At 40.1% G+C, this 23,050-nt stretch overlaps 1 protein-coding gene across 3 annotated transcripts in view; it reads right to left on the reverse strand.

Moving 5' to 3' along the window:
- The window catches only part of LOC119728114 (kinase D-interacting substrate of 220 kDa B-like), a 129,649-nt gene that overhangs the window by 23,246 nt on the left and 83,353 nt on the right, over positions 1-23,050 (reverse strand). For all 3 annotated transcript variants that reach the window (XM_038200188.1, XM_038200187.1, XM_038200189.1), the window contains 7 exons: positions 22,553-22,651; positions 15,421-15,519; positions 8,300-8,398; positions 7,328-7,426; positions 4,275-4,373; positions 3,177-3,275; positions 707-805 (listed from right to left, as the gene is read on the reverse strand). In XM_038200188.1, coding sequence (XP_038056116.1) covers positions 707-805; positions 3,177-3,275; positions 4,275-4,373; positions 7,328-7,426; positions 8,300-8,398; positions 15,421-15,519; positions 22,553-22,651 — 693 coding nt within the window. The remainder of the gene's footprint in view (positions 1-706; positions 806-3,176; positions 3,276-4,274; positions 4,374-7,327; positions 7,427-8,299; positions 8,399-15,420; positions 15,520-22,552; positions 22,652-23,050) is intronic.

Genomic DNA, 23,050 nt, shown 5'->3' on the forward strand with positions numbered 1-23,050 from the left:
TTTCCTTGTCAAAGCATTCAAGTACAAACTTAAACACGAACTCTTCTTATAATTTTCCTAATTATAATAATTAACTGTGCTTCAGGATTTGAGGGTATTTTCCAAAATTAGATTTTCCGCCGCACACCGTAAGGCAAAAACAACAAACTCCTAGAAAAAAAAATAGTGCAACGCCCCATCACCAGGGTAGCAAGGTGATCTGCACTTTTGCGAGGAATTTGTTTCAAGGAAAACGGGGCTGCCGAAATGCAAACTAGGAATTTGCTGGTAGAGTGGATAGGTTGGAAATATAAAATATTGACGGTGGAAATGAAGGCCAACTGGCAAGCTGAATTATTAGCTTGTCTAATATTCAAATAGTCAGGGCCAATATGCATATATTACCCTGCCTCAGGTCCAATAGTTCGGGTAGAATGCCAAAATGAATATATTACATGTGCACCAGTTCGGTTGAATTTTGATGTACATGTACACTCCACGCAATGGTATGCAATAAAATGACAATTACAATTCATGTTTTGTGTAAACTATGTGCCATGTACATTGTGTGCCAATATACAAGTTCATTTAACCATTTTTACCAAGAGTACTTACACTATTAACTTGAAAATAGAATTGTATGAGTCGTGCATAAACTTGTTACATTAAGTATGTGTTTTCTGAAATTCAATCACATGAGTCAAAGGGAGATGCAAAATGCACTTACACTGCCCTGGATGTCTACGTCTGCGTATTTATCAAGGAGAAGTTTCACAATGTCCAGATGACCTCCTTTAACAGCATGGATTAAGACTGTCTCATCATTCTAGAGTAGAATAGATACAGTAAAGATTAAAAAAAAAATATGTCATAGTTTTCAAAATGGTTTTAACCAGTTCACGTCAGATGACGAGTATACACGCAATGAACAAGGTCGGAAATATCTGTCTGCGAGCCGCTTGCAGCGAGCGAGCCCGAACAATCAGGGTGTGCTACCCACAGATGACGGCCTAAACCCGTCTGGCACCGAGGTTTGTGAAAAACAATCCCGCGCCTGGGTCCGGGCAATGTCAAAATAATCCCGGCGCGAACCTGTTAATATGTCAACATATTTAAGTAGTCATTCTACTGTCAACAAAATATCAGTTATTACACACGCATAATATTAGTTGTTATATCTTTAAGAAAACCTGTTTGTGCTGTATAAAAACAAATGCTAAGTGGTTCAGGTTTCCTTGACCATAAATTAAGTTTGAATGTATTGTTTGTGAGTGACAAATTGATGGTACACAAAAATATCCGTATATGGGCAAGTCAAGTATTATGTAATGTCCATAAGACCTCACTGAATATCTGAAAATTTCTTTTTCAAATCTTACACATCCATCATCTAGTAACGCTGGAGGAGATTACAGACTAGGCGTTTTGGATCATTTCTCTGAATCATTAATAACATATCATTGGTTAACTGCTCTTTCACTGACATTACACTTCTTTTCATAATGGTAGAATCACCCATATATACCCATGTATGTATTGAGTATACACCCTTGCTGCAAACGAACCGATAAATTGTTACACCGTTACGTTTCCACTTTTCTTTGACAATCCTTTACAGTAAAACCCACTCCCACACTGACATTTGTTTTCACTGGTAAAGCCTCTGATTTCTCACTCAACATACGACAGCTGTTCATATTTTTGTGGAACCCAAGACTGCAACCTTACCCGCTGTCTCAAAATGTGTTACATGACATTTAAGGAAAAAGGGAAAAAGGAAAAGAAAATTATGAAAAGAATACAAAAACTTAAAGGGCCATGCAATCTAATTTTGTTAATGCTATCCCTGAAAGTACACCTTTCTGTAACATTTAACCTTATTTTCAATGTTTGTTTTGCCATTTTGAATGGTATTTTGGTGCCTTCTTGGTTTTTATGCTAATGCCAATTTCCATATTCATGACCAAAAACTGTGATGTCATTCCGGGCAGAAACCTTAACATTTCGGCTATTTCAGCACAAAAAGTTGCTAGAATTTTGATATTTTGCTGTCATAAATGTTCTTTTCTTTGATAATTCATCTTGATCTAATCTTTCAGTACAGACGGCCTTGTGCCGCGGGCAATGCCAAGTCCAATAGCAGTATCATTCCAAGACTCGAGTTAAATTAACGGCCTGCCAGCACTGACAACAAAAACACCAGCCCAGACATCTGCCTAGATTGGCTCAATACTCGGGGGAAATCTAACTTTTAGCTTTGATAATGATTCAGAGTCAGCAAACCGTGATTGTTGACTTGAGAAAGAAAGAAAAAAAAAAAAAGGCGGAGAGAGGGGGGCAAATAGATAAAATTGATGATGGCAATGTTTGGCTATTGTCTCAAGGTATAGATTGGCTGGATAGACTAGAGGGATAAGTGGCCTGGGAATAGACATTGCGCATCCATCTTTTCATGTTTAAGCAACGTCCCTCCTGGGTCCTGCCTACTTTTGCGGGATGTGGTCTAGCATAAATCTTCTGGAAATGTTTTCAAAATGTCCCTGCTGTATTAACTAAGATGGGGGACGAGGAAAGATTCTGTGGGTGGGAAAGTTTTAACGGGGGGCAATATAATTGGGTCAGTGTGCTTTAAAGCAACTCAAGACATATTTACATGTAACAGTTTACCTCCGAAAATGGAAAACAGCGCCCGTTAGAACTTGTCACAACAGACGTACCGGTTCTTTGTAACTGGACAAGATGATTTTAGGAAACCTTTCAACGGAGTGATTGAGTGAGAAGCCATTTAGGTTGGCAGACAGGGACGTTCTTGATGGAAGTCATGCACACAATGTTTTGTGCAAATGCCTGTCCCTTATGATCTCCATGCACTTCTTGACTGAAAATTTTGAGTTGATATTACCCTTTTCGAGAAAACGGTGAAAAATCATGCGCCACCTTTTGATCACGAAACACGATTTCGTCTAAAGCACTCTTTATTTCCACAAAATCAGTCGATTGACTGATGGTTTGAAATCACCTACATTCCTTGATTTCTTCTAAAAGACAGCAAGCCAGACGGAATAATTTCACGAGGTGTTTAGTACCAGTGTGATCTTTAATCCTCGTAAGCTTTTATTGATAATAATTGGGTAGGTCACTTTTGGGGATAAATGCAAATGATCCTATGTGCCTTTAAGTCTAGTCTGAAACCCTACCTTGTCCTGAATGTTCATGTATGCCGACTGTTCCAGCAGTAACTTGACCACCTCTGTGTGACCCTCTTTGGCAGCGCAGCAAAGACTGGTCATTCCATCCTGAAAACAACCAAAATAGGAGGCAGAGACAAAAAAAAAAAATTGATTCAACAGAAGATGGATAAAGATGCAGTGATGCTTTTAAACCATTAGCACCTATACTACATTGTATAACATTGTATAACACTGTATTTATTCACTGGAGAATCTACAAAACCATAGAGTCCTCAGGCGATTTCGGGCGCTACAGTGAGTAATATGCAGGGCGGTTTCAGGCGCTACAGTGACTAAAGGGTTACGGAATTTTTTTCCAGAGTGAACTAAGAAAATTGATCAGAATTAAGTTAAAACCAAGGTCTTCTAGGGTACCATGCTAATGCTCTATCAACTGGCTGCAAATACACTGAATTTGCCTAACTTCAGATGACAAATTACATGTACATCACTTGGCAACTTGTTTTTTTTTTTGAAAGTTTGTTTTTATATTTACAATCTTTTACATAATAAATGTATTACTATTACCGAAATAGGTACCTTAGGAAGACATTCCCATAGGGTTGTGTACACAAATGTTCAAACTTTCTTGACCCCTAACCCCCATTTTACCTTATCCTACCCCCTGACAAATTTGGGCACATTATGTTTTGGTCCACTAGCAATCGATCTAGCCTATTTGCAATGGTAAAATTTCGCCCCTAAAAAGGAGTTGTGACATTAAGGAGACATTGAAATGTCTCCTTAATCATTGAAATGACATTGAAATGTCTCCTTAATCCACCTTGTCTCCCTATAACTAATGACGAAAAAAATGTCTCCTTAAGGGTTTCATTTACAGGAATTTCACAAACAAATGCTCATTTTATTTTTCACCCTTTAAAATCCAACTACACAGAAGCGGCTATGTTTTTAATTCCAAAACAGCATTTGCTTCAGGAGCACGTGGCAATTAGACACAGCAACTTTCAACACGGACACACAATTTGAACTGAGAAGAATGTGCAGCTTATGTTCCACATGAATCACAGCGCCAGACGTCGCTAAGCGTCGAGTGATTCTCACCTTATCCACGGCGTTCACGTTGGGTTCTTCGTCCAGGATCATCTTGACCACCTCGGTGAAGCCTCCCCTTGATGCTACGATCAACGCCGTCCATGCATTCTGGAGAATTACAGAAAAAAATTGCACCACAATCGACTGTGCATTTAGTGCTCACTAACATGTTAAATCAAATATGTTATGACTTTAAGAATGCTCTTTCTAATGCAATTGACCTATCGCCGTTTGCGAGTTAGCCACGCCCCTTAGACAACCCTATGGAGTTTTTGTACACTAAGTTCTGTTTGTCTCAGATTTGGTGCGTTCCGCGTCCATTTGTATATCATGTAATTGGACAATATTTCACAAGCTGCGTTGACGCGATTCTAACCCAATTCTACCCTGAGAGGTCAATTACATTGATCAGTCAATGAATGTCCTCGGGACTCAATTTGTGGGATGTTGTCACAATTATAAAACAGAAAAAATTATATTTTATTTACTTGATGTAACATTTGTTTTTACAAAATTTGAAGTTGTGGTCATGTGATGCCAACTTCCAGCAAATGGTTCTCTTCTGCAATGCATGTATATCCCTTGATATATGAATGGCTTAAAAGTGTTATGTTGAACGCAATCGGTGGATCTCCACGATCGGTCGATCCACTGCGCTATCGGCTGATCGTGCTGCAATCGCTTGATCGCACCGCCATCGGTCGATTGCCTTTTCTTTCTAATTCTCCGAGGATTGTTTTTTTAAAAAGGGAAATAAAGTCTGAGATTTTCTACACGATTGACTGATTGTACGTACAAGTGCATTTCTGCGCGATTGAGTGATAGCGCAGATCCAATCGATCGCGCCCAGCATTGACATATACTGTTTAATGTGGGCACAATAACATGCAAAAGATGCTTAAATGTTTGAGCACCCTTGCGGTTACCCGCTGGTATGACGTCACAGGTAACATCTATACATTACAAAAATGATTAAAAATTCATATGTGAAGTTTTAGACACACTCCTCTGAACAAGATTTTTCCATCATTGCCAGTTTGATAAAGAACCAATATCAAATTTGATTCCTAGAAAAAATACTGATTAGGAAAATTATGTTGGTTTTAAATACATCTACATGTAAGTATGGAATAAAAACACATTATAATCCTACACAGACTCCCGTACTCCCTTCTCACAACCCCAGACGAGGACAGATTTCCTGCCCACTCCGACAAGTCTGATAATGCACGACATGAGGGAATGCAGTGGAGCAGAGAAAGGCTCATCCGCACGAGAAGTGCAAGCGCAGGAAGTCCGCAGATGGTCACGCAAGAATCGCATTATCGACGTCTTTAGCGAAAAAGACAACACGAACGCCTGCTGTGTAGTCTGAACACTTGCCTCAATATCACATTCACATAGTTAGTCATTCTATAAATTCTGGGTCCAAAGTGTGACATTTTTTTTTCCTGTCCCTGTTACCTTGGTACTTTGTAATTTGTCATTCAAGTATCGTGAAGCATTACTTCAAATGGTTTGCATTTGTTGGGTAGGTAGTTTGCTATTCATAATCACTCTTGGAGGATGACTGCATTAAGAGGTGCGTCAGAATTATAAAAATCATAGATGCTTGACGTAACAGACCCAAAATTTATAGAATGCCCCATAAATGGAGTCAATGAACAGCTAGGATTGTCCTTCTGACCTTTGACACTGGGATAACTCAATTTGAATATTAGAGGAATCTCAATAAATAAAGGTGACACCAAGCCTACCTGTTGTGTTGTCTGAGCATTGCCGCAATGTCACACTCAGACGTGGAGTCAGAAAACAGCTAGTGCCATATTGTCTATTTGACCTTTGACACTGGGTCAACTCAATTTGAATATTAGAGGAAACTCCATATATGACAGCGAGCCTACCTGTTGTGTTGTCTGAGCATTGCCTCGATCAAACACTCAGATATGGAGTCAGAGAACATTCAGACCGTCATTGTCCAGATGACCCCAGACCTTGGTCAACTAAAGTTGACTAATTAGGTACACACAGTGACGCAGATAAGCATTGTATTCTGAGTGAAATTGTACTTCACAACTAGGCGAATCGCACTTAAAGATGGTTCATTATAGAGCAGTGCAATTTATAGAATTTCAAATCGTTAGGTTGACCGCTGTCCTCATGTAGGATGGCAAGTCTCCAGTTTAAACTGCTTTGCAGTGCTGACAAGCCATTCCATATCCGGCTGTACCTGAATTACTCGGCTACGGCTTAAAATCACATAGGCACATATGGAAACTGCTGAAGCCATATCCACAAACAAGGCTATGTCCGAATCACTTGGCTGTGGCTGGCATTAACACATGAGTCTATGGGAAGTGGTTGCAGCCACTAGCCAGTGGCTTCCATAGGTTCAATACTGCTGATAGCCATTTCACCAAGATGTACATTCGGCTATTGAGACAGACCCAAACCAAGCATGTCTTGCAAGCACAGTAACATGCAGCACCTGAATTGCATGTGTTAACTCATCCAGTTGCTTCAAACATGTGTGGCAAGTGAAGCAGGTGTGTGGAGACGGTCTGTAAACTTACCCAGACTTTGATCAGATTTCACGCGACGAAAATACCATCTGGAACATTCTAGAATATATCCATTTATCCTCCCTCTTCTCCCCTGACCAAATAATCCGGGCACAGGCAGGCTTCGTCAAAATGTGCTCATAATTTCATTAGATGTGAGCCAACCCAACAAAATGAGGCATAAGTCGCCAGAACTGCGTTTGAGTAACAGGCTTTTCAACAAAACCTTACAAATTGGAAGTCGTCAGGAATAGTCAACTTTTTCATCCAAAAATGTCCGTTTATCTCAAGATTTCAAACTGACGGATATACCAAAATGAAGCACAAATTGTGCGCTTCCCACTACATGTGAAAAACGTAAAAGTGAAAAATTGTCCTTAAGCCTCATTTTGTTGGAGCCGGTCACACACAATTCGTCAAATGCGAAAGAGACGCAACTTCGTTCAGTTTTGTTTTCAATTCAATAACGTGATTGACAGCGACACACTTTTAAGCACTTACCATGCCAGCTAGGTCCACATTTGCGCCGTGGTGCAGCAACGCTTTCACGCAGCCGACGTGACCCTTTCTTGCAGCCCATACCAGTCCTGTTGTTCCATACTACGAGAGAAATTGCAGAAAAGAAAATAAGACAAATGCCTATCACATCTCTTTTTAATAACAGAGTGTTGAATGTTTAACCGGCAAAATTGGAAATACATGTATAACACTGCAAACATTGATTGGGCGAATGCAATATTAAAAAATACGCAAACACTTATGTGCAATACAGTACTCAATTACGTGAATGTTGATTTAACCATTCCTTGTTGGGAATAATACTTTGCAGATGTCTTGCACTTTTTATTAATCTTAAAGGGCAGAAGGGGTGTAACATAGGTGACTGGAGTAGGTTTGTGGTTTTTTTTTTTTTTTTTTTTGCCTTTCATTTCTGGTGTCCATGGTTCGAATCCTACTAGAGTAACATGAACAATGGCTTGTCAGAAGGCAATTCAAACTGTTTTTAATCGACTCTGATTTGATCCAGGAGTCTTGATTCTGTAGGCAATTAAATACAAATTGACCAGCCAAAATATTACCATTGGCTAAACCTCCAAAATATCACTAATGAACTACGCCAATGAATCGCTAACTTGAGGATATCAAAAAGATGTAATCTCTCTCTAACATATGATCAATCAGAGATAAGATATCTTGTTAAGTGTCTGAATTCAAGTCTTGGGGCTACTGGCAGTTGCGCTCACAGGTAGTCGATTTCTCAAAAAAGGAATCACAGTGCTGGTTTTTTCATTCAGATTCAATTTGATTCCGACGTACATTTGCCCAAGCCTTCTGGTCAGATCTACATGTAATGTGCATTAAACTACCATGACTGAAACTTGACGCTCTTGTTTTTGTCGGATGTGAAATTCTGAGAATCGTTGGCTCATTGCCAATAAAAACAATAAGAGTGGGGATGTTAAGAGTGGATACCTTATCAGCTGAGTTTGCCTTTGCTCCGTGACTCAGTAGACATTCTACAACACCAGTCTGGCCTCGGCCTGCTGCCCAGATGATCGGGGTAACTCCATGCTGAAAAAACAAAACAAGAAACACTGTAAGACTGTGTCCGAAACGGGCTTCCAGAGCTACCAGAACAGCTACGTCTATTGTCAACGCGTCCCCGCGTATTTTCAATGGGCGTGGACCTAAACCTACCTCTAGACAGTTGATTCGGATGCAGCCTATTATGAAACGAGGTGTTCTGGGTACCAGACTCAAATGTTTGGTTAAGAAATAGCTGTTGATGATTTTTTTTTTTTTAACAAATGTAATTATCAAGTAGGTAACTTTGACAATTGTTCAACAGAAAATGGCACAACTTAAAGCTGACCAACTGAACTTAAGATGCTGAACAGGCTTTGATGAGAACCGTCGTAGATGTAAATGCTCAGGACTACGGGCCAAATTAAGGTTTCAATCGTACATGTGACCACTGGCTTTAACGCATTCCTTTGGACAAACAAAATACGTGACAGGGTCCTAGTCCAATAGAGATTGCTTACATAATCCAAAATTCTGTCCAATTCTTTGCTCACAAATGCTGAATTCGAGATTAAAAAATTAGACTTTAAGAGCCCTTTTTCCTAAACAGTTTGGGGGGATGTTTTGTTCTATAGGTTCTGATCGTACGAGGTCAATGAAAAAAAACCTGTGACCATCCAGTTTCGCCATCATTGGCCACCACTGCAGTAGGCAAGCGTTTGGTTTAATAGCAACCACGTTGTGAATTGTAAACTAGACAGTAGGGCTTATTTTCACGTAAAATAACCACAAAGTCTATATCGAATAGCGTAATGGTCACTACCTGTGCTGTGTACGGTTGTCATAATCATGCCCACCCAGCACTGGGTGTTAGCTCTGTGTTTTTCTCACAGTTTTTGCCATCCATCACAGCTTCAAAGGCTTGCCTACTGCCTACTGCGCGCTGCACTATAAGATCCTTGCCTATTACAATCTGATGCTGACTGTTCAGTACCCAGATGTACATGTGTAGGCCAGGTCGTGAAAGAGCCCAGGTCGTGAAAGAGCCAGGTTGTGAGAGAGCCCTACACATGTTAGCTTTGGACCCTGTAAATTTACAATTCAGTTGTGGTCTGCGCATTTTGCGCACCTACATAGCATTGATATGGCACCTCTGACCCGTCTTCCTTGTATCATGGCGGTAACACAAGGAGCAGGCCTCTATTTATCCTTTACCGAATTGGAAATGAAGTATTTTGGGCTGCCGCTGCTGTATTACATTAGCGGCGGATTCCTTTGGCCCCATTTGCATCGCATAGCAACCCGAGCCGGCCGTGATTAAATCTTTGGCTTGCAGATTATACGGACCCTCAAGACATCCGTGTACTCGCCTCTGAGAGGGGCTCAAGTTGGAGAAACTGTTTTCTTGGAGGAGGGTGTCAATGGACGAGTGACACCACTGGCACCTGTCAGTTCGCTTCTCAAAGTGTTCGTAAAGAGAAGAGCTAACCCCTGTGCACTTAAAACCAGGATTCACTCTACGTCATTCAAAATACTTCGTTGTTCTGGAAACAAAGGACAACTCCTTTGTATTCTGACTGAATGAGAACATCAAGCCCCATATAAAGTGATGATGTATGCGCTTTACATTTCCCAATCCTGCAAAATCCTTCAGAAAAAAAAAACCTAATGGATTTTTGAAGGACCAGGGTTTGGACTAATAATTTGAACTTTCATTCTGTAGAACCGTGGATAAGCTTCATCTTCACATCAATTTTTGTTTTCAATGTCAGGTTTTTAATGGCAATGATCACATTTGATTCGTGACTCGGGCTGCCATTTTGGAAATCATGAGGGTAACAGGATGTCACGGATGTGCAGGAACGACTAATTGGGTTCCCTGCTAATTTCTTTCTTAAAAACTGAATTGGTTGACTTACTGAAACGAAACAGGGGAAAATTCACGTCACATTTGAATTATAAGTAGGCGAATGTTGAAGAGTATTTTGCATTTTGACACTAGTGGCACAAGACAGTTCTAACTGGTCAAACACAATGGTGGTTTTTGTGAGTCAACAATTATTTTCTGCCAAGTTACGTGTAAGGACACCTTTTTATGCCTTTAAAAGAAACAGTTGATAGCAGGGCAGTAAGTTAAAACATTGATTTCAAAAGCAGTTTAAAAAAAAAAATCCATTTCAAAAATGCTGATAAGTGCAAAATTTCCAAATAAACACATCTTATCAAAATGATAAGCACAGAGATATAATGTGCCCACGGGCTATGCGCGGCGTATTATGAATGTTTGTTGCGGTCGTGCAGGAAAGACTGAATGATATCCCACAAGTCAAAACAAATCATTATGCTCACTGAGCATGTGTAACAATGGCCAGGGGGTCCCATCGACAATCTTACTGAACAAAAATCTGAATGGAAAAAAAAAAAAAAAAAAAAAAAATAGGCTGCACTAAAAGCAGTGCTCATCGCTTCGGGGATTATTGAGATTTTCCAATACGCTCCGGTTTCAATCTCGGTATTAAAATCCTCTTTCTGTAAAAAAAAGGTAATAAAAAGTTCTTCCTGAATTTTTCTGATTTAGTCTCTGTCTAGGATTATTGTTTTCCCTTTCTTTTTTTTAGCTTGACTTAAATGTGAATGGAGAAAAAAGTGTTTGATATAGGCAGGCAAAGGAAAATTTGTGTTCAATAACAGACCAAAGGAACCACTGACAAATAGTTTAGAGATGGCGTGTTCAAATTTATGGCTGATACAGTTTATTTTCATTGGTCGACCCCTGACGTTTTGAAGAAGTAATTTACTCTTTTGTGTATCATTAGTTCTCCCGTCTCTCTTTCGACAATATCTTAATTATTTCAATGAATTTCAAAAGAATCAATAACGAGAGGAATGTGACTGTTTACAAGTATTTCAAATCACAATTAGATGACACAGGTCTTTGTTGTTGCAAAGACACTTTGAAAAAAAATTAACAAAAAGTCCTCCTCTTGAAATGTTGATTTGTAAATACTTTTTAAGGCAATAATATGTTAATACCTCCATATGACTGTGACCATGACTGAGAACATGCAGCAAATTTATATGTATATCCTGCCAGAAAATCATCACTGTTTGGGTTTGCTCAGTAACACTATACATCACAGATCCCTTTTATTACAACAGCAGATCAAAATAATAAATCAATTAAAATTATTTTTTTCCTTCGAAACACAAGGACGATCAATTAAAAATAACAAAAACAGAAGCTGCTGTGTGTCGTCATTCTGAGCCGGCTGCAACTCGAGACGCGCATTGATTGCAATTAAAAATCATAACGAAGCCCTAAGTAGCCATCCCGATGACGTCATCAACCGACGTCGATATCAAGACAACGCAAATAAAAGACAGCATCGGAATACATACGCAGGCTAATGGACATGCCATTAAATATTCCAAAAACTCATCAGATTCTACACAACATCCCTTCCTGAATAAATGAAAAACAAGGGGCCCCTGGTCGAACGATAATAACAACTTCGTAAATATTTCCCAGGAAGTGCTACAGGCATAAAGCGGGAGATTTTTTTTTTTTTTTTGGAAGACGTATTCTTTACGGGTCATTTCGTGCAAGTTGGATATCTGTACACACATCACGTCTATCGATCCTCGGGAACATCTATGATATTGGGTTCTTTCGTGCGCGATCATTCTAGCTTGTCAGATTTGGGCAGGGAGTGATGACGTGGGAATGCGCTCATTAAGCGGGTAATGTACACATTTGCCTTTTCGGTCATGCAAGATTGAGGGCCGCAAGAGGAATGTGACATTTTGAAAAGCCAATCATGGGATGAATGTTGCAATGTTTTGATGGCTTATAGCTAAAACGCTAGATAAATAAACGCCATCTTTACTTCAAGGCGGCTCTGGTGATTGAGCTCTGAAGATATTTGTCCGTTTCCCAGAATCTCTGTCAAGTTATAAAAAAAAATCCTGTTTAATGAAGCAATCTATCATGCCACTTTTTTATGATTAGCTTTACTCAAGGTTTACCACTATTTCAGATTAACTTTACCCAGGATTACCTTTTTTCTATGTTTAACTTTACTGAAAGATTTACTATACTCACAAGTTAACTTTACTGAAAGATTAAATATACTCACAAATTAACTTTACTGAAAGATTAACTTTACTCACAAATTAACTTTACTGAAAGATTAACTTTACTTACTCACACATTACCTTTACTGAAAGATTAACTTTACTCACGAAATACTGAAAGTGTAAGATTACTCACATATTAACTTTACTCATGGACCAATTTTACCCAAGAAGCCTTTTCACACTATTATCTTGCCTACCCGTGTTGAAATCAACCCAGGTCTACCATAAGCACAACTGGGTCCCATTGAACAAGGGTAAGCAAGGCATACCGCTCTGTGTGTACACAGGTCGGCTGTAGATTTTGAGATTTTCTACCCAGGTAGAGCCTCTCAACCCTGGTCTTACCCAGGGTTGGATTTTACCTAGGTAGAAGCCATGTTGGATTCTTGCTAGTGTGAAAGGCGTTTCCGAAAGATCTGATATTTTGGAAAGTGTGAAAAGTCTTTCTTCAGGAATTATTTTCTCCTAATGATACATTCTCACCCAAGGATGAATTTTTATGCAAGGACCCCTTTTACTTGAGGATTGTCTTAAAGTATTGCAAAATAAGCCTGCACTATTCTGACCCGAGCTAACGTTTCCAGTGATTTCTCATCAATCGTTTTCAATGGAAAGAAGGCGTTTCAAATTTGTCTGTTGACGGTTCGAGTCAAAAATTTCACTCAAGAAATAAACACGGCAATAAAATAAAATGGTTGACAGAAGGAGCACTTTCTCCTCGACAAATCGCATAAATCAATGATGGAAAGAAAGAGGGCAAAACATCATCCTACTCTCAGAAGGACACTGACTAAAAATATCCCTCTGCAAATACGACAAACCTTCTTTAAACATAAGCTCTCTCTCGTCCCCTTTCTGCTTAACAACTTACTATCAACGATTTATCACTGCATTCCCCCCCCCCCCCAATGGAAAAACAGTAGAATCCTGTATTGGCCTACAAGAGTCTTGATAAATATTGGTTCTAAATGGTTCATCCCTCCACAGGGAGAGATTAGCTGAACGGTTATTAAGCGGTACGGCTGATAGGTCTGAGCTGGTATTATACTACTGGGGGAAAAAAATAAATTACTGTCTGTTCTTAATGGGAGCACGGAGAAGTAATGAGGTGCATGATCTACATTTGCTTTTTGAAAGAGACTGTGCTCATTTGAGTTCATGTTTGTAATACATACATTCATCAAAACAAGAAAAAACGGCAGAGAATGAACCGTACATGTAACTGAATACCTAGACCTTGTTAGACATATTTGTTCTAAGGGACTAATAGTGTAGTATCTAGAGCAGTTATAAATGTCTGAATTAAAACTGGTAATGGGCCTGGTCGACGCCAATAATGGCTAAAGTCAACTCCCATTCCTTATACCAAGACAATAACGAACTGCCCCATAATGTGGTGACGGCCTGCAAAAGAGTGTGCGTGTGTGTGAGAGTGTTTCTGCATTCAATAGGGGATGATGAACAATAGAGGACAATAGGGTCCCCAATTCCCGAGAGGTCCCCAATTTGGGGGTGTATACAAAACATATGGGATGTCTTCCTAAAAAGTTAGGGTACAAACAAAAGAGAACAATAGGGAGTCCCAGATTGAAAGCAAATTCACACTTGGGCGTGTGTGTGTGAGTACGCATTCAACAGGGGGATGTTGAACAATAGAGAACAATATGGTCCCCAATCCCAAAAGGTCCCCAATTTGGTACAAAAAATATGGGAGGTCTTCCTAAAAAATTTGAGTACAAACACCGATTTCACGCAAATACACACTTGTGCGCACCTATTTATGGTGTAAATCGAGGACACATGCGCGACATCATCGATGAATTGAGGACAGGAACCAAATCAAGGACTCCTCGGTTAGAAAACATGTACAAAACCAATGAGAGCTGTTGCAAAAAAGTTATAACCAAAGGAAAAGGGAAGTGGAGCAATAGACAATCCTCGATTAACACCATAAACAAACATGTGTGTGTGTGGGGGGGGGGGGGGGGGGGGGGGAGGAGGTTCACAGGCACGTACACAGCACTACTTAAATTTGATTGGCTCAATAGACAAAACGGTAACCGGCCTGTCAAATGCACTCTAGGGAATGCTCGACTCCGATTCCCAGGTACCTGCATAAATTGTGAGGTTGTTTCAGTATGCGTACATGTACAGGTACACGTATAATTTGTTAATGTTTATGGATTGCAAATTAACAGCAATTGAGTCGATATGCATAAACAAAGGGAGGTGATTCCCTTGATCAACGACGATGCAAATGGTAAAATGGAAATTTCATGCGCAAAAGTCAGTGTTCATTCAAAAAAATATTCCGGGGAAGATCGTCTCTAAAAAAAAAAATCGTAAAAGGATCTACATGTAAACTGAATATTTTGTTTTCTGAGGCGAGCTCAATCAAGGCCATTTGGTGTGGTTGAGTTGTGGTGAACATGTATGTCTCTAGTTTAACTGTAATCTTACATGTAGATCCTGGTTGTCTGTGGTGCATTGCAATTGGAATGGCTACTGATAACCAGTGATGTGAACGACCTCGGTATAGACGAATCCGGGCACGTGATCACTGCACACTCACGAGGCCAATTTAACGGAGAAACCGTTGTGCATGCTTTTGTTCAAAGCAACTTCTGCATGACACATTATCTGAACAATAGCTAGCACAATGCTTTCGCCATTGAAGGGGGCCTTCGTCACAGAATTGTGCACCCATCGGTCTATAGACTGGTCCCAAAAAGTGAACAGGACTATCCAACCATGCTATTGTGTGTTGGATGAATGTTAGTCAAACAATGTTTAACTGTACTTCTTGAACTTGCTTCTTCTTCTTGGCCTAAAAAAGGTCAACAAAGTTTATAGACAGTTCTCATGTCACGGTTCTACTGTTCTCAATTAAACAGAACTTTGACATTCTGAATGATTTGAACAATTCAACCTACGTGTGCTTGGACGTTTGGCGATGCTCCCAGCTCTAGTAATTCCTCCGCAACGTCAGCATGGCCCTTGTAACTTGCCCACATTAACGCTGACCAGCCATTCTGTCAAAAAAGGAAAACAAAGAAAACAACTTTGATTTCAAATCAGAAATCAACAGATCAACTTTCCGGGATATCAAACTTAGCATTCATGATACAACAGAATCAGTTGTAACATGAGGTAAACTCAGCAAGTTACTGATCACTTCCAGTAAACACAATGTCGTGTGTAGGCTTCATTATGTGTTCATGTAATCAGTAAAAATATATGGCAATCCATTTTAAAAAACAAACCATACACATGAACTCTATGGCCAAAACATACACAGTGAGGAATACAACATCAATTTGCAACATCAATTTGCAAGGAGTAGGAACATGGTAGGTTTTAGCCCCATAACTGTGGCTCAAATACTGGGGTTCCTCCATATTGTGACCAACATGGTCAGGATAGCTGCGATCTGATACACCGTGCCCTCTGGAGACATGCCCACAATAGGGAACAAAAGATTGTATACGACTCCACAGGGCAATTTCTATAGATGAATACGTCTCCACAAGATTTTCACAAAACAGATATATGGATTTTACTCAAAAACTGGGAATTTGCAAGGTGGGTTGCTCTGTCCCAAATGGAAGAGTTTTAGAAAAGGAAGATTAAGTTTGAATTTTAGCCAAGGAAATTAATTCAGGTTAAAATAAGAGCATTTTGAAACTACACTTTCAAACTCAAAAACTTTACTACACGAGAAAAAAGAAATGTCTCCACAAGAATACAAATTTCAGTATGTGCGTGTGGGGAAAAGTTGTGTTTAAGGAAATGGACATCGTGACTATTTGTTTCACTTGATATTCATTATGAAAGATACTTACTTGGTTCATAACCAGGAACAATTAACAGTGATGATCCCTGACCTGGAGAAAATGCGGCAGTCATTTTTGGACAAACTCTCTGCAAATTTGTGCCTGAAAATTACAGGATAAGTAGCTCCAGAGAGACAGAATTCAATTTTCCCTAGTTATTAACTGAGTAAGTGTCTTCCACAGTGAATATCAAGAAAACAAAATGGTCCCGATATTGATTTCCTTAAACACAACTTTTCCCCAGACGCAAATATCCCTACTGTGTGGCACACAATACGGAGGAAGTACAGTACTTGAGCCACATTTATGGGGCTAGGAAGGTTTATGCAACAGGATAAATACGTACATGTACAGACAGCAAACATGGTTGAGGAGACAGTTTTGAAATTAATGTCTCCAACAATCTGTACTACTTCCTCCAAAGTAGAACAGCTTGACAATTTCACAGACAAATAAATTCTTCATTTCTCTGAATATCTCTCAATTTGACGTGAACCGCAATTAGGATTTGGCCCTGAACAAACATACTATGTTCAACTGAGACGTCCAAATCATGGTTGATGTCTCGCCAACAGACATCCCATGTTATTGTTGGCATGGCCGGTAACCAAGCTCATGTGGTGACGCTGATTAATAAGAATGCCCGGCTCCCCGCGCCTCATTCTCGCTTAGCGGGAAGTCGTATTTTGAGCTGACGAGCAGACAGGAGCATAAATTCGACTTGACAAGCTGCAGCACGCTGGGCTTAATTACAAATCATAATTCACGTCAAAATGGTTTCCGCTGTCATGTGACTGAAAGCAACTGGCAACAGTACATGATTAAAGAAAGGACGGTATACAATCAGAGGAGTAAAATGCATGTAGGATCTTTTGCTTTTCATGCATTTTGCTCATTTCCAATAATACCACCACTCAAAATCCAAAGAAAAATGTTCAAAACCAAATACCTGTTCACAATTGTATGACTGGTCATTTGAAGTGGTTTTTAATGGGTCAAGGTCTGTGTATTTACATGTACATGGACAAAAATATTAACCTAATCAACTGTTGTGAATGAGACCGAGATGTCAAAATGCAGCCACCGGTACCTGCTTGCATGCGTGACCTAAAATCAACCACGACCCTATAATAGACGACATGAAAACATGTCGAGCGTACACGAGTTGCATTATTAATAAACTTAGCTCGGAGGCAAATTAAGCACGTCGTGAACACGCATCATCTGAATGCAAGTCAGCGGAGATTTAGGATGCCCTGACATGTTTTTGTTTTTCCGGGATTGCCAATGGGTTTTTCTGTCCCTGCCTGATTCTGCGAGTTTTCCCTGGATTATCATTATGGGATTTTCTGACCAACTATAAAACTAAACATTTCTTCCATGCATTCTCATGTTAAGTTTAAACAGGCTTCCATGATACAGTGCCAGAAATGCAACGACTTTGTGGGGTTTTTTTCACAGGAAATGAGAGAGAATTGTGATCAACTTTTAGGGCCCATCGTGAGGACTAAGTTTTTTTTTTAAATTTCCTACCTGATTCTGTGGGTTTTCCTGGAATATTTTTCTGGGGTTTTCTTCCATTTCTTTTCTTTAACCAGATTAAGATTTAAACGGGCTTCGATGACACAGTGCCAGAAGTGGAAACAGCATTTTTTCTCCAAAGAAAATAGGGGGGAGTTGTTATAAACGTTAAGGACCTAACACATTAATTTGTTCCAAGTCCCTCCCTGATTCTGTGGATTTTACCCAAAACATTACCCCAGGGTTTTCTTCCTACCTCTAAACCTCAACACCTCTTCCATGTCTTCGCTTGTAAGGTTTAATTAAACAGGCTGATAAGCTACAGTACCAGAAATGCAGTGAGTTTTGTTTTATCAAAGGAAATAGGGGAGAGTTGTTCTCAAGCTTCAGGCCCCAATATGTGGATTGAGTTGTTGTTTTTTATTGTAAAGTTCTTGCCAAATTCATTTGACTTTTCCCTGGAATAGTATTCAAGAGTTTTCTGCTGACCTCTAAAACTGATTATTAAATATTCATCTTTTTTTCTTTACATTTCTTCTGAGTTACACTGCCAGTAACGGCAGTGTCAGAAATAGAAGGTGGTAACGAAGATGCGAAACGAAGATGATGAATCGTGCCGATGACGTCCCCTGACTAACAAACCCTTCCCGAACCATCACCCAATGCTGCACTAATTACACATTCTCTGACACATTCACAGCTTCCCGGCAACGACCCCCTAAAGATATGCAATTATGGCTCCTCGCGGAGCCTTAATGAAAGACTGACTTTATGGGCCCTTGGACGGCCAGGTCTTGAAATGTCTTCCATTTTTGAGATGCCTCTCGGAGGAATTAAAAGTGCATTCCGGTACAGTGGCACAAGCTGCAGTGTCACCATAAAATGACACACTGAATACGTATGCGAGAGGCACTTGGCAGTGACAAGTGAGTTGAGCAGATTTTAACAAGTAAAGTAATTACGATGAACGCCAATTATTTTATATTGAGACAACAGAAGTACACCTAACAGAATTAATTTTTTTGATTGTTATACATTTCTTTCCCCACCCTACTTAAAGGGTCCAAAAAGTGATTATTTCTTAGGAACATATTTTGTGCAACTTTCTACTTCTCTTAAATGTATGAAAACTATTTGACATCCCTTTTTGGTTAATTTTATTGACAACTGCACTTTTTTTAAACATTAACAATTTTTCCATGCTTTTCAGGACAAATGAGAGAGCAGTTGCTGTGATGTCATTTCAGGAAGACACTTTTCACTTTACGGGGCTGTCTGTTCAAATCTTGAATCCGAAATTTTCTCATTGAAAACATTTGTGAGAAAAATTTGTTTCTTACTGCCATGTACTGACGCGACAAATCACCATAAGAAAAGACAATTTAAGACAGCGAAATATCGAAAATTCTGGCAACTATTGGTGCTGAAATGCCTGTAACATTGAGGTTTCTGCCTGAATAACATCACACTTTTGCTCATGATGGAAATTGGCATTAGCATAAAAACCCCAAAAGCTCCAAAATACCCTCGAAAATGGCAAAGCGAAAATTGAGAATAGGGTTAAATGGGACACAAAAGTTCATTTTCAAGGATTGCATTAAAAAAAATTACATTGCATGGGCACTTTAAATTTATGAAATTTATCGAGCGGATGGAACACAGCTAGAAAGGTAAAGCAGTGCACAGTAGAATAGACAGGAGTTATTAAAGCACAGGGCATGCAAATAATGCATAGAAGAGCATAGCAGACTAACAGATCAGGCTCAATTTCATGGCATTGCATAACCGTTAGCAAAAAACTCCATGCCTACCGTAGTAGAAAATTCTGTGCTTTCAGTTAGCACATTTCACGGGTCAGCGAAGAATATTGGCTTACGCTCATGCGTACATCCTGTAACCAAGGATTCTGTGCTTACAGGGTTAGCACAGAATTTGTTCCTAGCGCTGTAAGCACGAAATGGTGACCGTAAGCGCGAAATTCTGTGGTTAGCAGAGCCAAGAAATTGAGCCCAGCTCAAAGTGCACAGCACAGCACAGCAGACAGCACAAACAAATTTGAGATGCAACAAATCTCATGGGCTCTGACTAAACAGGAGGCCAGCTAGTTTTCTGCATGTTTATTTCAACAATGTGGCCAACCCATCAACAGTGAGCAATCTGTGAAGATTCCTGATTTGAATGTCTCATCACCAGACACAAATCAATACCACTGCCATTTTACAGGACTGAAACCCCTGACCACAAGGAATGTAACTGTTATGTGGTTAGATGTTAACAGAATTGTGGTTGGGTGGTTAATGGTCAATACAACAGTTAACAGCTAAGTTTTGTGGTTAAGGATTTCATTAATCCTTCTTCACACAAGCAGACATATGCTCCTGCATCAATTGCCTATAACAAGCCCAAAATCAAGAGCTGCCAAAAGACCATTATCATGTTGCGGCCATCTTGATTTTTTTCACATTCAAATCAACGTAACCAAAGCAAGGCTGGAAGGAAAAATAGTCTGGTTCCTTTTTGCACAAATATTATTATCATCCAGTACTGTTATTGGATACAGGGAACATGCCTGAAATGGTGGCAGCATGGTAAAGGTTTATGGGCCTTATTCACGAGTTGGCCATTTTTGTCGAGTTCCTGAAAGTATTTCATTAATTGTTAACTGTTAAATGGGATGGCGCCAGACTATTTATGCAGGCACAATGCAGCCTTATTTTACTGTCATTTTTTTTTTAAATATTGCTTTAAACATTAGTGAATGTTTAATTACAAATTTTAAATTATTAGTTGAAGCAGACTGGAATTTATCATAAATGAACTTGCTTTCATTTCTCTTCGCAAGTTCAAAAATTAAGATTTTACCTAACTTTCAATTCAATATGGCTGACTCAAGAATAAGGCCCATTGGAAAGTTGCTTAGAAAATTTATGTGCTAGGCAAAAATCGGCTGAGTACCAGTCACTAGCAATACGAGCAATACACAGTATAACATTTGGCTGGTAACCCAATTCTGCTAAGCAAAAATTGTTTGCGCTTAGCAAATTCCATGCTTAGCAGAGCTCCATGAAATTGAGCCATGGAGACTCTAATAAAAAATGGTTTAGCATTTCCTTAAACATGACTTTAAACCTGGACCATGTGGCAAATCTGCACTTTTCACTATGGCCATAGCACACGTATGGCATACAGTGTTGGAGTAAAGCTAGTTTACACAGGAGATTTCCAATGTCTATAAACCGTGCTTCTTTCAGTAACAAACATCGGAGATTTCTTTCTGCTTAATCATCAATCATCAGCATCATTTGGGTATCTCATTTCCATCGCCAAATATATCAATTTAACAGATAACATTAAACACGCCTTCTACTTTTCAAAAGATGACACTGATAGATGAAGTCTTCGCGAAAGAAGCTATAAATTTACGATTCGGCGCAATTAAGAGGCAGATCTTGCACTGATTGATTCAGATAGCTCTAGGATGTGTGCATCACCCATTAGATGACCATTATAAAGCAGTCCATCAGCTATATTTTTAATGGTCACTGCGCGCAATAGTCCTTGACTTGGCCAGCTGTTTATTTAGATAGATGAGATTATGACAAGCGGGGGCAAATTGGTGTCCAGTTAAATGGGGGGGGGGGGGGAGGTGTGGGTCTACGGCTCGTTTAGCAGCGTGAAATGACACCAGGGTAATCACCGGGGACAGCGTGTGTTTGTGCAGAGTGACTGGGGGTAAGATAGGCAGCGGTGAGTGACGTTGAAATCAAGTAATCCAGCCAACTTGACTCCTCCAGGAATGGGCATCTTGCACGTGGGAGGTGAGGTGGAAGTGGCAAGGGAGGGGATGGGGCGGGAGTGGGTCATTCCCTCCTGAACAAAATTTCAAAATTTAGAAAAAAAAAAATTTCTTTGGAAAAAAAAACAAACATCTTAACAAACTATCGCTCACTGTTCTCTGTTTGGAATTTTATTTTTAAGCTAAGAATTCATCAAAACGAACTGCATGCATTTTGCCAGTTGCATTTGCAAGTCACAGATTGCTCTCTTGAAGTTGAACACTGTGCAGCAGCAGGATGCTCTTCAGATGATAATAATGACTAGTCAAGGAGTCTCCTACTGCATCTACACAAGTACATGCAGGTCACCAAGTCGCGAGACAGAGCAATGCCCATGTCGGCGACCCGACCGCCTCCAACAAGAAGTGCTCTTTCTTCATTGACCCGAAATGGGAGACAGATGGACGTGGGGGGGGGGGGGGTGTTGGGGGGGGGTGTTGTGTTCGGGGGGGGGGGTGTTGGGGGGGGTGTTGGGGGGGGGGGGTGTGTTCGCATATCCACCACCCAACTGCCCCTAACACATGTACAAACATTACAAGCAAAACTCTTTCTCATTGACCCGAAAAGGGAAACTGATGGATGTGGGGGTGGGTAGGAGCTGGGGTTGGGGGTGGGGGTTGAGGGGGTGTGAAGGGGGTTTGAAGGAGGTTGGGGTGGGGGGGGGGGGGTGAGGGGTGGGGGGAGGGAGGGGGAGTGAGGAGGGTAGGGTGGGGGAAGGGAAACGCCACATCCTCAGTCCAACTGCCCCTAACACATGTACAAACATTGCAAGCAGTGCTCTTTTCATTGACCCGAAATAGAAAACAGATGGGGTGGGGGGGTGTGGGACGGAAGGATCGTTAGTTACAAATCAATGTTGGCATGGGAATACTTACAACATCTGTGTGGTCAATCTCGGCACCCTTGGCCAGCAGTGACTTGACGATATCCAAGTGGCCTTCCTTGGCCGCAAATATGAGGGCCGTCCATTTGTCCTGTGTGGTTAATTTTTTTTCAAAGGTAATCGAGAAATGTAACCTGATTAAGGATCACCCTGAAAAAATAGGTCACTCTGATTACATGTATATCTGATGGCAATGGCCTTGGGGAGAAATTTCAATGCAGAAATTTACAGCTCGTTATCGAAGCAACACGCTCAGGGAAATATAATTACCGTTTCGCTTGTGCATACCACAAGATGGGAGATACTTTAATTCATTTTAGATACGTTTCTCATTTTGTGGAGAAGAAATTAAGCAATTATTTTGATGCGGTGTGGATAACGGCGCGTGTCAGCTGCACAGTACAGTTACATTTGTTTGTTGGTGAGCTCTCTATTTATAACTCAAATCTCTCTTAAGCCCACAAACCTGGCAAAGTGAGTTGAAGCAGAA

Source organism: Patiria miniata, unplaced genomic scaffold (assembly GCF_015706575.1).
Source record: "Patiria miniata isolate m_02_andy unplaced genomic scaffold, ASM1570657v1 HiC_scaffold_20, whole genome shotgun sequence".
Taxonomy (NCBI): domain Eukaryota; kingdom Metazoa; phylum Echinodermata; class Asteroidea; order Valvatida; family Asterinidae; genus Patiria; species Patiria miniata.